This window comes from Notechis scutatus, chromosome Z, assembly GCF_049901735.1.
Source record: "Notechis scutatus isolate UNSWTSFEM ecotype Mainland chromosome Z, rNotScu1.2, whole genome shotgun sequence".
Lineage (NCBI taxonomy): Eukaryota > Metazoa > Chordata > Lepidosauria > Squamata > Elapidae > Notechis > Notechis scutatus.
The window spans coordinates 119,086,690-119,099,699 of NC_142025.1; the positions used below are offsets into that span (position 1 = coordinate 119,086,690).

At 46.9% G+C, this 13,010-nt stretch overlaps 1 protein-coding gene, 1 long non-coding RNA gene and 2 other non-coding genes across 9 annotated transcripts; 2 read left to right on the forward strand and 2 right to left on the reverse strand.

Moving 5' to 3' along the window:
- Nucleotides 1-1,247: 1,247 nt before the first annotated feature.
- LOC113427322 (U8 small nucleolar RNA) lies at nt 1,248-1,378 on the reverse strand. The gene has a single exon (XR_003372790.1). It is a non-coding gene; the product is annotated as a U8 small nucleolar RNA (small nucleolar RNA).
- Nucleotides 1,379-2,320: 942 nt separating this feature from the next.
- Nucleotides 2,321-3,475, forward strand: LOC148129189 (uncharacterized). The gene is made up of 2 exons (XR_015746010.1): nt 2,321-2,455; nt 2,832-3,475. It is a non-coding gene; the product is annotated as an uncharacterized LOC148129189 (long non-coding RNA).
- Nucleotides 3,126-12,575, reverse strand: TMEM107 (transmembrane protein 107). 6 transcript variants are annotated; one of them, XM_087947643.1, is made up of 7 exons: nt 12,408-12,560; nt 10,746-10,918; nt 9,464-9,553; nt 8,070-8,137; nt 6,886-6,986; nt 4,212-4,308; nt 3,126-3,255 (listed from the first exon to the last, which is right to left on the reverse strand). In XM_087947643.1, the coding sequence occupies exons 3-7, from the start codon at nt 9,548-9,550 to the stop codon at nt 3,186-3,188; spliced, it is 423 nt and encodes a 140-aa protein (XP_087803769.1). In that variant the 5' UTR covers nt 9,551-9,553; nt 10,746-10,918; nt 12,408-12,560; the 3' UTR covers nt 3,126-3,185. The 6 variants fall into 6 exon arrangements, with proteins under 6 accessions (XP_087803769.1, XP_026545595.1, XP_087803768.1 ...); XM_026689810.2 differs by lacking the exon at nt 12,408-12,560 and adding an exon at nt 11,473-11,725; XM_087947642.1 differs by lacking the exon at nt 4,212-4,308 and adding an exon at nt 3,387-3,483 and having other exon boundaries at nt 3,129-3,255; nt 10,746-10,911; nt 12,398-12,558.
- Nucleotides 12,520-12,601, forward strand: TRNAS-UGA (transfer RNA serine (anticodon UGA)). Its single transcript has one exon. It is a non-coding gene; the product is annotated as a tRNA-Ser (tRNA).
- The last annotated feature ends 409 nt before the right edge of the window (nt 12,602-13,010 follow it).

Genomic DNA, 13,010 nt, shown 5'->3' on the forward strand with positions numbered 1-13,010 from the left:
ATATAAATTCAATAAATCAATAAACACATTAAAATATCAATCAATAAGTCTTCAAAAGTTCCCACCGTTGGACACCCCTGTTCTAGGGAAGAATTATCCATCTCCAGAGGACCCCCCTCCACCCGCCAAACTCCTTCATATGGACCTTCCCAGGCCGGCCACCCCCCAGCATAGTAGGGGATGATGGGATTGGTAGTCCTGGTGCATTCAGAAGCCGGGGAGGGGTAGCAAGGGGGAAGTGTTCGGGTTGTTACGCTCGCAGGACCCCCTGGTATCCCCTCCACCCCCGACGCTCCCAATGGGCGTTGGACTACAACTCCCATCCTCCACGGCCATGCCGATAGGCGCCCGAGCCACGCTTTCGCAGGGGGTTTTCCGCCACCCGGTTCGTAACCCCAAGCATCTCTTACCGATTTCCCCGGCCGCAATGAACCGCCGCCGGAGGCACGCCGAGACTGCCGGGTTTCTCTCTCTCTCTCTCTTTTTTTTTTTTCTTTTTTTCAAATCTCCCTCCCCGAATCCGATTGGCTTGCCGCAAACAAGACGTCACCCAACGCGCCGTTTCATTGGTTTGAAGGGCAAGCACCGCCTCCTCGGCGAGGCGCCGGCTTCCTATTGTCCGAGCTTTGCAGACTGTCATTAGACAACCCTCCCTTTTGCGGAAGGGGAGGGGCTTCTGCCTGGAAAGCCGATTCGTCAGAGCGGGTGGGATTCGGAGCCCTGGTGGAGCTTCCCGATTGGCCCAGTGTTTGTAGATTCCCGCCTCCTTTTCTGAAAGGCGATTCCAAATGTCTACACGCTTTAAACCAATCAGGACGAAGAAGAAAGCTTAACTCGGGAGATAAATCGGCCATTTTGAGAGGCTCGGAAATGATAGTCGAAAGCACCATTTAAAAAGAGCGAGAAGGGGGGCGGGCAAGTGAGACAGCCAATCGACGACGCGCAGTTCTAGAGACGGGTGCTAATAGGAAGGCGCATTAGTCAATCAGAAAGATTGCGCACATAAGTTAGTGGGGTGGAAAGATACCAAGCTAAGCACAAAACCGGTGATATTGAGCCGCTGCGGACGACGGGAAGTGTAGTTCAAAAATAATAATCACTGGAATGGCTTTGTGTAAGAAAACGTTATGGTCCTCAAAATCTTTTCCCCTCTCCAACCCAACCTCAGTTAAACATGAAACACGAGTCAGTCTTCTTCCCACAATCACTCTACTTTTTGTTAAAGATACCGAACGACCGTCAGCTAAATCAGAAAGGAGCAAACCGGGGTGTTGCTGTTCCCCGGCTGGCGGAGAGTCTAATCATCTCTCATGCCTCTCCATTCATCATTTTCTGTTCTCCCGGAGGAGGAACAGGTAAGGATATACCTCACTGACGATACCCACTCAACGCCGCCGTGGCGGCTACCCTGCGCGGGACGACCGGAAAAGTCATGGCGACCCCCGGAGATATTTTCCGCACCCCAAACCCCCTTAGGAAGAGCCCCTTCCCTGCCACCGCCAGTTTCCTTTCTTTTTGCCATCTCCCGCTGCTCTCGGTAGCATCCAAACTTCTCCCGGTAGCAGCACCGGCTGATATCCCAGCGATCCATGCGCCGTACAATTTGCATAAGGTTGACGTCACGCCCGAGTCAAAAATTGCTCGGTGACGTTGTTCTTTTAAATGCCCGGAGCAGCTTCCTGGCTTGAGATTTTGCTGCCATTGAGTTGCATCCATCTAATTTCCCCCCCAAAAATGGCTTGACTGAACAACTGGAAAAGGAGGCAGCCAAGTGAGGAGGACTGAACAAGCAAAGGCAATGAGATTCACTTAACGAACAGATGATTCACCTAACAACTGGAGTGATTTGCTTAACAACAGTGATGAAAAAAAACATCAGATGCAACTCTTAACTGCCTTGATTAGTAATGGAAATTCTGGATAAATCGAGGAATACCCATCGACAGAGGAATAAAATGCCAAAAGACACACACACACACACACACATATATAAGGACTTTTAATATTTGTGCGAAGTTGTTTTGAATGGAACAGGGGAAAATGCAATCGAGAGCACCAGTGGATTTTTATTTGTTTGTTTATTTCTATTTTGGCTAAACAAAGGGAGGAGATCCACTTCTTAATCCTTGCACCGAGCTTTTCGCACTGCAACTTCGGGCTGCGTAGTTTTGAAAGAGAGAAAAATCAGCTCCGCCACGAAATAAGTTGTGACATGGCAAATGAGATGTTTATCGGAAGCACAATTAACACCACTTCAATTGATTCAGATTTCAGGTTAAAACAGGGGTTTGCAACCTTGGGAAATAGAAGGCTTTGTGGACTTCAACTCCCAGAATTCCCCAGCCGGTTTCTGGGAGGTAGGTAGGAAGTTGGAAGGAAGGAAGGAAGGAAGGATAGAGGAAGGGAAAATTGTCTATGAAGATTCTCAGTCATCCAGGTCATGGTTGTCCCAAAGGTGCCTTTTCAAGAGCCAACTGGCCTTTCTGGTTTTTCTTTTGAAGAGGTTTCGCTCCTCATCTGAGAAGCTTCTTCAGCTCTGACTCATTCCCTACCATCCAGAAGAAGCTTCTGGGATGAGAAGCGAAACGTCTTCGAAAAGAAAACCAGAAAGTCCAGTTGGCTCTTGAAAAATCGCCTTTGGGACAGAGGAAGGGAAGGGAAATAGTGGGTGGGTGGATGGATGGATGGATGGATGGAAGGAAGGAAGGAAGGAAGGAAGGAGGAAGGCAGGAAGGAAGGAAGGAAGGAAGGAAGGAAGGAAGGAAGGAAGGAAGGAAGGAAGGAAGGAAGGAAGGAAGGAAGGAAAGTCCATCCATCTTAAAGCCCCAAAGGTGCCTTTTGAAGAGACAACTGGGTTTTCTTTGAAGACGTTCCGCTTCTCATCCCAGAAGCTCCCATCTTACAGCTGCCAAAGTTGGTAAAATGCTGCCCTTGATGAAATATAGGGAGCGCCATCACAGATACAATACTACCGGTAGGAAGGTCGACTCCCTTGAAGGAGTCGACAGAACTTCCAGCTGCTTTTTTGTCCGTTGAGGTGCCAAGCAAAGGCGGAGCTGAAAACCAGAAACAGCTGATAGTCCTAAACGAAGGACATTTGACCTCCCACTCGTGTTCTTTCGGTGCTCTCCCTGCCCTGGGATAACCCGAACGAGATTTAAGGCAGGGATCGTCGTCCTCCTTTTTCACAGCGGCTTCTTCTTGAGTCCGAAAACGGAGACGAACAGGAAGATCTCGACCGCAGCAGGCAAGGCACTGGGCAGAGAGTGGGGGGAAGAGGGGAAGGGTCAGTACCCCCAAAGAGAACACCCCACCCCCTTCCTGAATCGGGTGGAATCCGAATCCTCGCGAGCAAATTGGTGACCGCGTGGGGACGGGGCGTCTACCTGCAAAAGCCCAGGATGTACCAGTACGTGACCGTCTCCCAGCGCTCAAAGACGAAGAAGGAGAGGCAGACGGAAGCGCTGCAGTGGGCGGCCAACGCTAACAAGGGCACCGTCAGGGAAATCAATGGAGGGATTTTTTTCAAATGAATTTCTTTTTCTTTCTTTTTTTTTTTAAAAAAGGGGGATTTCTGCCTTGGGACGGGAGCTCTCACCTCACAATCAGAAGGCGGAGAGTTTGAGCCTAGGTAGAGGCAGATATTTCTCTCTCTGGGGCACAATGAGAATGTATCCGCCGAATTAAAAAAAAAAACTCCGCCCTGGCGACAGGAAGGGCATCCGGCCTGTAAACACTCAGCTCTCCATTCAGTTGCCCAAGATTCCACCCGCAAAGGATTATGGGGGGGTCGTTAAAAGATTATGATTCCTGCCTTGGAAACTGTCCGCTATCTTCAGTATGAAATGACCCCCCAGGACTTTAGAATTTGTTCGGGATGGGGACAGAAGAAAAATGTTTTCAAAAATAGAGGCTGGTCTTGCTGCCAAAGGGTCAAAGTTGGATTATCCTAAAGGCCTGGTTCAGACAACCTGCTAAGCCCAAAGGGTGTGTTTTCGTGCCATGCAGAGTCAGACTTATTGGCGTAATGGGGCCTGTTGTATGAATACAGTCACTGGGGTCATTTTCTGCCACTCTCCCTATTTTTTGGGGGGGGGAGGGGGAGGAGGAGGGAATATACATATCCACACAGGTGGAATAAATACATCGTCCAGCCCCTTTGGGCCCCCTCCCACAGCCCCTCATTTGGCTAGCCTCGGACTCCAGCCAACCTGCAAAACGCAAAGATCCACCAGTACAGGCCGCCATCCCACTGCTCGAACAGAAAGAAGAGCAGTGCGACTCCGGCGGAAGCGTGAGCCAGGGTGGCTTGGGAAGAGAGGAGGCCCGGTCAGGGAGAACAACAAGCATGGAAGGCAGACCACCCACCACACTGCTCTGGCGGGGCGGGGGGGCTTTGGAGCTCGGCAAGAGGGCCACGACACCCGTCTGGGTCTGGGGCCCAGCGGTTGAACGAACGCGTTGTTCTGCTCGAACAGGATTTGGGAGGGAGGGAAAGAGGCAAAGAGAAAAAGAGGGAAGAGAGAGGGGAGGGAGGAAGAAAGAATAAATAAGGCAGAAGGAAGGAGCGGAAGAAAGGGGGAAGGAAGGAGGGAGGGAGAGGGAAGAAGAGGGAGGGGAGGGAGGGAGAAGAGAGAAGGAGGAAAGGGACAGGAAAAAAGGAGAGGAGGGGAAGGGAGGGAAGGAAGGAGAGAAAAAAGGAAAGAAGGAGGGAAAGAAAGGAAAGGAAAAAAGAGGAGGAAGGAGAAGGAAGGAAGGAAGGAAGGAAGGAAGGAAGGAAGGAAGGAAGGAAGGAAGGAAGGAAGGAAGGAAGGAAGGAAGAAAGAAAGATCAGGGGAGCAATTGTGTAGCAAATTTCCTAACTCTTGCTGGAAAATAAGAAGGAACGCAGGTAGCCCTCGACTTACAATTCATTAATGAGAAAAGTTACAACAGCACTCAAAGTGACTTATGACCGTTTTTCACATATATGACCCTGGCAGCAATCCCCGTGGTCACGTGATCAAAATTTGGGGTGTTTGGCAACCGGCTCATATTTATGACGGCTGCAGCGTCCCGAGGTCACGCGATCCCCTTTGGTGACCTTCTGACAATCGAAGTCCATGGGAAGGTCAGAGTCCCTTAACAACCGGGTTACTAACTGAACACCTGCAGTGCCTCGCTTAACAACCCGGTGGCCAGAAATGTTGCAAAATGGGGGCCAAACTCCCTTATCTGCCATCTTGTTCAGTGGTCGTAACTAGAGGATCATCTGTAATCCCTTTAATCGAAGTGTCAACTAAAAAGATATTCCTTTGGTCTTTTTAGCTGCCAGCAGAAAGGGAGTGGGGGAAAACAGTGCATTCCTTAAGTGCCTAGATAATCGCCCCGGCAGCCCAAAGTTGTCGGAGCACAAGAATATTACTGGAGAGAATGATGGATGACTCTTGGCTGTGGATGTGTCCCATTGGAGAATATACATCCAGGGGTGCAGGGAAGACCAGGGTCAAGGGGGAAATGAATGTCGTATTTTAGTGTCGGCTGCACCCAGCTAACGCCGACATGGCCACTTCTAATAAATCGATTTTATTTTCTCTGAGAGATGCGGCTAGAGACTTGTGATCTGAATGGGGGCGGATTTGTTGGAGTCCTGACACAAAGCAGGCGACCTTCATCAGAGTTGTTTGCTTTGCAGTCTGTGGTTAATCCCTACCCTTCATTAAATGGTCATGTAGGGCCTGGAAGCCAGATGGGATATAAAAGTACAATAAATTATTATCGTTATTATCATCCGCTTCCGACATGGAAGTGTGGGAAATGGATCAAAATGCCGCCAATCGTTCAGAACGCCAACCGGTCGCCGAGTGTCCAAACCAGGGGGCGGTAACACGCGGCTCTGGAGCCACATGTGGCTCTTTCATCCCTCTGATGCTGCTCCATTGCTCAAAATATGTGTCACAACCGCCACTGTGCGACACCCACCGGCATGCAATTTCTTGAGCTTTTCAAACACCCCCCACCCCACCCCCACCGGTAGTTTTGTGGCTCCCGGTGTTTTCTTTTCCGTGGGAAATGGATCCAAATGGCTCTTTTGAATGTTTAAGATTGCTGACCCCCCCTGGTCCAAACCGTGGTCCTCATAGTCTCGGAAGTGGCGGGGTGATGTCATCGATGTGGGGACAGGTCATAAGTCACCTTTTCCCATGTTAAATGAACGGTCGTAAGTCGAGGATTACCTGCAGCACCTTCCGGAGCAATTTGCTTTCGCAATTTTGAAGCTCGCCTCGCCTCTAGGGCCACATCATTTTCTAAGCTGCTTTTTTTTTTGAAAGGAAGTTCTCTCCTCCCAGCCCAGCTCAGCCCGTCCGCTGATGCCCGTTTAGGAAGTTAGCACCCACTCTCTCCCAGAAAAATGAAATATTCTAGGAAATATTAAAAAAGGCAGAATATTTCCCCTAAAAGAGAAGTAGAAACTCAGAGAGGCACAAACTCAGCTCCCCCACCTTTGTTAATGGGCCATTAAGGCCTGGGGCAGTCTGTTCTACATAACAAAGACCTACCTCCTTCAGGCAGAGCCATTCAATTGCCCTTCGTCGCACCACCCGCCAAGTTTCAACCAAACTTAGCACACAGACAACCTACAAAGCTAGCTATGATCTCTGGCAGCAAACAATCAGGATACTCTTCCTGTGCCCCAGGAAGTTCAAAGCCAGAGAGGGTATAAAACCCAGGGACTCTTCAGCATCTCTTCCCTTTTCACCCAGGATCTCCAAGGCACGTGGCTCTGTCCACCATTAAACCATCTTTCCAAACAGCCTCCATGTTTCCAGTGTCTTTCTCCCCCCCACTTGGAACTGAACCCAGAAGGATGTTTCTTCCAACACCCGTATTCTTTGCGAAGGATACAAAGCAGACTTTGAACGTTGTTGAACATGGACACCCCGGAGAGGAAGCCGGTCAGCTCTACCACGAACAGCCCGAGAGTGACGGACAAGGCCACCACCATCCTAGAAAGAGGAAAAAACCACGAAGAGACACGCTGGTTAGAAACTCTACCACCTAAACCAGGGGGTCGGCAACCTTAAACACTCAAGAGAGCCGTTTGGATCTTCCAAGGGTTGAAAAGCTCAATAAATCGTGTGCCAGCGGGGGTCGCACAATGGTGGTTGTGACACATATTTTGAGTGACAGGGTGCCGCAGCAGAGGCTCCAGAGCCACAGACTGCCGACCCCTTGAAAAGAGATTAAATGGCCAATATGTTGTTCCCTAAATTGTGGTGGACCAGGCAAAGGAGACAAATCCTTTTCGTATTTAAAACATTTTGTTCCTTGCATTTGGTTGTGTTTTTAATCTTGGCCAACCACGATTCTAGCAAAAGCTAGAAAGCGTGAAATGGCGGCTTCTTCCCTCCATGTCACAGCTTATTTCAAACTGCCAAGCGGCAATTAAATATCCTGCAGGTCAAAGCTGTGAAATATACAGTATTTTACAACCACGGGCAGCTTTAAGAAGTTTGTGTGGAGTTCAGCTCTCCAGAATTCCCCAGACCTGAAGCTGAACTCCACACAACTTAAAGCAGCCAAAGTTCTCAAGATATTACAATATAAACCACCTTATCTTCACTCACTTCTCACTGCATTCAAGTTTTGCATTAATGACTGGCTTCTTAAGATCAAACCATCTGGGATTCTTTTTTCCCTTCCCCCATTTGCAAGTTCAATAAAAAAAAAATCCAGGATTTGGGGCGCTTCTGCTGCAAGACAACAAAGAACCCAAAACTGACTCAGATCCCGAGCACAGACGGTTAAGCTTCCAATGGTAACAATACCCATCCTCCTCAGCCACCAGCCCTGACAGCCATTGTCCTCAGTCGACGGAGAAATCAAGGAAAATTTGAGAAGTCTATATTCGTAGCTGCCCCGAAATTCTCTCTTTTAAATACTCCGGAAAAAAAGGCTTCTTGTCTCTGTTGACCCATAAGCAAACAGCATCAGGACCCAGGAAAATCTCTCAAAAGATTTTGAAATTCAAGGCTACTCCCTGACTGCAGCAAAGGTGGATTTTTAGCAGCAGCAGTAAAATGACTCACTCGGTGTCTCGGCGGGCATATTCTTCTGGTGTACACTGAAGAGGGAGGGAAGCACGGACATTGTTTTCCTGGAGGACAAAATAAAATGGAACAATGCAGCAACAGCTGGATAGGGGTCCCAGGCTTTGGAGAGGTTTTTTTTTAGTGGGGCAGCAAAGCCAGGCTTCCCCCTTGTTTTCTCCAAAGTGCAGAGGTCTGGTGGAGGGAGACAGAGCTGGCTGGCTGGATGGATGGATGGATGGATGGATGGAATGGGGTTCCCCTTGTCCTTTCCGATGTCCCCAGCAGGGTTGCCAGGAGAGGGAAGGAAAGGGCAGGAGCTTCTGAAACCATCCAAGGTGGGTTGAAGGACTGCAGAGAAGCTCTTGTCAATGTAAAAATGGACCCACCCATTCATCTCTTGATCTATCTATCCATCCAACCATCTATCATTTCATCATCTCTATTTTATCATTATATCTATCTATCCATCCGTCCTGTCTTATCTATCAGCTATATATCTTTCATCTATCATTATCTATCTCCATCTATATATTTATCTATCATAGATCTATCAATCTTCCTATGAATTTTTCATCTATCATTTCTATCATTTATCTATCTATATCCATCTATCTATCCTACCTATCCCATCACCCATGCACCTTTCATCTATCATTATCATCTATCTCCATCTATATATTTATCTAATCTATCATTGATCTACCTATCTATTATCGATCTCTCTATGTATCTTCCATCATTTCTATCATCTATCTATCTATTCTATCCTACCTATCCCATCACCTATGTACCTTTCATCTATCATTATCATCTATCTCCATCTATATATTTATCTAATCTATCATTGATCTACCTATCTATTATCGATCTATCAATCTCCCTATGTATCTTTCATCATTTCTTTTCTTTCTTTCTCTTTTTCTTTTTCTCTTTTTCTTTCTTTCTTTCTTTCTTTCTTTCTTTCTTTCTTTCTTTCTTTCTTTCTTTCTTTCTTTCTTTCTTTCTTTCTATCATATCTATCTATCTATCTATCTATCTATCTATCTATCTATCTATCTATCTATCTATCTATCTATCTATCTATCTATCTATCCATCCATCCATCCATCCATCCATCCATCCATCCATCCATCAGCCTTCCATCCTTCCAAGGTGGGTAAAATGAGGACACAAATTGTCGGGAGCAATATGCTGACTCTGTAAACTGCTTAGAGAGGCCTGTAAAGCACTATAAAGCGGTATATGTCTAAGTGCTATTGCTATTGTTATATCTATCTATCTATCTATCTATCTATCTATCTATCTATCTATCTATCTATCTATCTATCTATCTATCTATCTTTGGAAGAGGTCGAGGGACCAGGAATTGAAACTTGGAAGGAGATTCTCACCCTGGACCAGAAGATGGTGATGACAATGACCAGATGAGCTGTGAGGACCAGGAATCGAGAGGGAACCAGTCCGCTGACCAACGGCATCCTCTGCAAAAGAATCCAAGGAAAAACATCAAAACACAGAAAGCAGAATGACAGAGTGAAAGGGACTTCAGAGATCTTTTAGTCCAGCCTGCTTAAGCAGGAGACCCTATGTCACTTCAGACAAATGATTGTGCAATCTCTTCTTTAAAAACCCAGTGTTGGAGCACCCACAACTTCTGTTCCACTGATTAATCATTTCCACTATCAAGAAATGTCTCCTTAGTTCTAGGTTGCTTCTCTCCTGGATTAGTTTCCACCTGTTGCTTCTTGTCCTGTCTTCAGGTGCTTTGGAGAATAGGTGGACCCCACCCTCTTCTTTGGGGCAGCCCCTCCAAATATTGGAACTCTGTCGTTATGTCGCTCCAAGACCTTTTCTTCCTTAGACCACTTCCCACAGCCATTCACCATAGCCAAAAATTAAAATTCAAAAACAGCAGGAACTCTAAGGCACTTTCATGGACAGGGGAAACTTTGCATCCACAAACAATGTCTAAGGAGATTCTCTGTCATGGTTGTCCTAAAAGTGCTTTTTTCAAGAGGCAACTGGACTATCTGGTTTTTCTTTGAAGACGTTTCGCTTCTCATCCAAGAAGCTTCTTCAGCTCTGTTAGGGAATCCTTCCATTCCCTACCATCCAGTCAGAGCTGAAGAAGCTTCTTAGATGAGAAGCCAAACGCCTTCAAAGAAAAACCAGAAAGTCCAGTTGCCTTTGAAAAGCACCTTTGGGACAACCACAAACGATCTTCATCAATTCGATGTGAGGTAGTAGTACCAATGTATATTCAGGTAATCCTTGACTTACAACGTTCGCTTAGTGGCCGTTGGAAGTTACAAAAGCACTGGAAAAAGTGGCTGAGGACCATTTTTCACATTTACGACCGTTACCGTACCCCACGGTCCCTTGATCAAAATTCAGACGCTTGGCAACATATTCATATTTATGACGGTTGCAATGTCCCAAGTTCATTTCATCGCCTTTTGCAACAAGCAAAAATCAAGCGGGCGGCCAGATTCACTGAACAACCCTGTTAGTTGTTAAGAATTGCAGCCATTTGCTTAACCAGGGTGTCGATTAAGGTCGTAAAATGGAGCAAAACTCACTTAATAAGTGTCTAGCTTAGCAAGGGATACCATTTGCAGTCATAAGTCGAGGAATACCTATATTGGGTTCTGTTTTCTCCACCTTGTAACCTACTTTGTGTGCACTGATCTCAAGGGCAACAGAGTCCTGGGGTTTCTTCAAACCGGGTTCTTTTATCAGGGCTCATTTGGGTCCCCCATCTTTGGGGTGCAGAAATCCAGCTGCCGATTCCCAGTTTTCAGAGATCCGGGATCGTTTTTAAGGGGCTTCTTTTAAAGGTCTTTTTTCTGAGCGAGAAAATCAATGGAAAATTAATATTCAATAATAATAATAATAATAATAATAATAAACATTGCAAAGTCACAGGGAATCCTCATATGTGGAAGCCGATGGGGCGACTTTGGGCCAGGCTTTAATTTTGACTCATCCTACCTCACAGGGTTATTGTTGTTGCAGGATGAGGGGGAGGGAGGTGGCTGAAAGCATGAGGTCTCCTGAGAGCATCCAAATCCCTCCAAAGTCCCTGGAGAGGAGCCCATTCGTGCCAGTTTTCACTCCCCAAGTCCCTCCAGGTTTTTGCAGCAGGAGGCTATGTTCACACGTGTCTCTTAACTCGAGTTCTCGTTTAAGATGTTTGCGGGGGGGTGTCAAATCAACCCATGCGGCCTAGCTCCCTGAACACGTGACCCCGCCAAAGCTCCAACCCTGTTCAACACCCAGGTCCACCCCGCGTGTCGTGTGAACGCAGCCACGTTTTACACCATATTTGGCTTTCATTTCCCGCCGCCCCAAATGCTCTCTTGTCCTACTAGCGACATCGCCCCCTCCCCGTACAGCATACCCGTTGTTTCCCGCCCGCAGGTCAAGTGAGCTCCCTTGATGTCTCAGGCTGCGGGTTTGACTGCTAGGCCGCACCGTTCCCCTGGCAACCGCCTAGGCCCCGCCTCTCTTTTCCTCCTCCCGGGGACGGACTTCACTCAGCCTCGCGACACTTCGAAAGCCTCCTTCGCTCTCTCCGGCCGCCATCTCAACTACGGGCAAATTGCCCGTCTCCTTAACCTCTCCGTTGCTGCAGTGCTCGGCTTTCCCCTTTTCTTCGCGGTTTGGAAAAAAAGAAGCACGTTTCCATTTGAAACGTGGAATCGCCGCAAAAAACCAGACAGACAAACAACAAACAAACAACACCTGAGGGGAGGGGGAGAGAGGGGGGAGAGAGGAGAGGAAAAAGAGAGAAACAGAGAAAGGAAGGGAGGGAGGGAGGAAGAGAGGAAGGAAGAAAGAAAGAAAAAGAAAGAAAGAAAAGAGGAAAGAGAAAGAAAGAAAATAGAAAGAAAAGGAGAGAAAAAGAGAAGGAAAGAGAGAAAGCGATAGAAAAAGAAGCAGAAAGGAAGGAAGGAAGGAAGGAAGGAAGGAAGGAAGGAAGGAAGGAAGGAAAAAGAGGGAGAGAAAGAAAGAGGGAAAGAGAAAGAGAAAGAAACAGAAAGAAACAGAAAGAAAGAAAATAGAGAAAGAAAAAGGGAGAGAAAGAAAGCAAAAGAAAGTGATAAAGAAAGGAAGAAAAACAAAGAAAAGGGAAAGAAAGAACATAGAGAAAGAGAGAAAGAGAAAGAGAGGGAAAGAGAAAGAAAAAAGAGTGAAAGAAAAAGAAAGGGAAAGAAAGAGAGAAAGGGAGAGAAAGAAAGAGAGCGAGAAAGAGGAGAAAAAGGAGAGAAAGAGATTCCCCAGGTGAATCAAAGGAAGAAATACCTGGCTATTTAATAAACAACCATTTATTACCAGCGGGGTTTTACCTTTTTTGCAGGCTTTCACGCGAGTGGAAAAAAATTGGTCGTCAGAAGATCACAGAGGATCCACTTCAGGAAAGGCGTCAAAAAAGTTTCCATAGCGAGCTGTGATGGCCGAGTGGTTAAGGCGTTGGACTTGAAATCCAATGGGGACTCCCCGCGCAGGTTCAAATCCTGCTCACAGCGTGTTTGTTTTGCACGTTCTGCCTGTCTCCCAACTGCCACCGGTTTCCCTTCCTTTAAGGGGCCTCGCCGTTTCGACAAGGGTGCAAAATACTCCAATCTTACGATCGCTATTTGAACAATGGGGAGGGGGGATAAAATCCACTTTTCCCTTTTTCAGTGCTTTGATGCTGAATATAAACCAATTTTTTTTAAGCCTTGGAACCTTTGAGGGATGGAATGCAAACATTCAGAATTCCCCTTTGCCAGCAAGAGCATTTGGGAGTTGAAATTTATTTACCCCCCTTAATGCTTCCAAGCTCCAAAAAAAAAGAGAGAGAGAGATAAACAGAAGGGACCCCCAAACATAATTTAAAAGTACTTAGATCAAAACTGCAAAAAATATATGCAAGAATGGAACCGACTTTGCAAA

What these genes read in the sequence shown, in the direction of transcription:
- TMEM107 (XM_087947643.1), bottom strand. Translation starts at nt 9,550, where the DNA reads ATGCCGTTGGTCAGCGGACTGGTTCCCTCTCGATTCCTGGTCCTCACA. An exon ending in TCACCATCTTCTGGTCCAGG is followed by an intron (nt 8,138 to 9,463) that starts GTGAGAATCTCC and finishes TTTGTCCTCCAG; the next exon opens with GAAAACAATGTCCGTGCTTC. An exon ending in CAACGTTCAAAGTCTGCTTT is followed by an intron (nt 4,309 to 6,885) that starts GTATCCTTCGCA and finishes TCTCTTCCCAAG; the next exon opens with CCACCCTGGCTCACGCTTCC.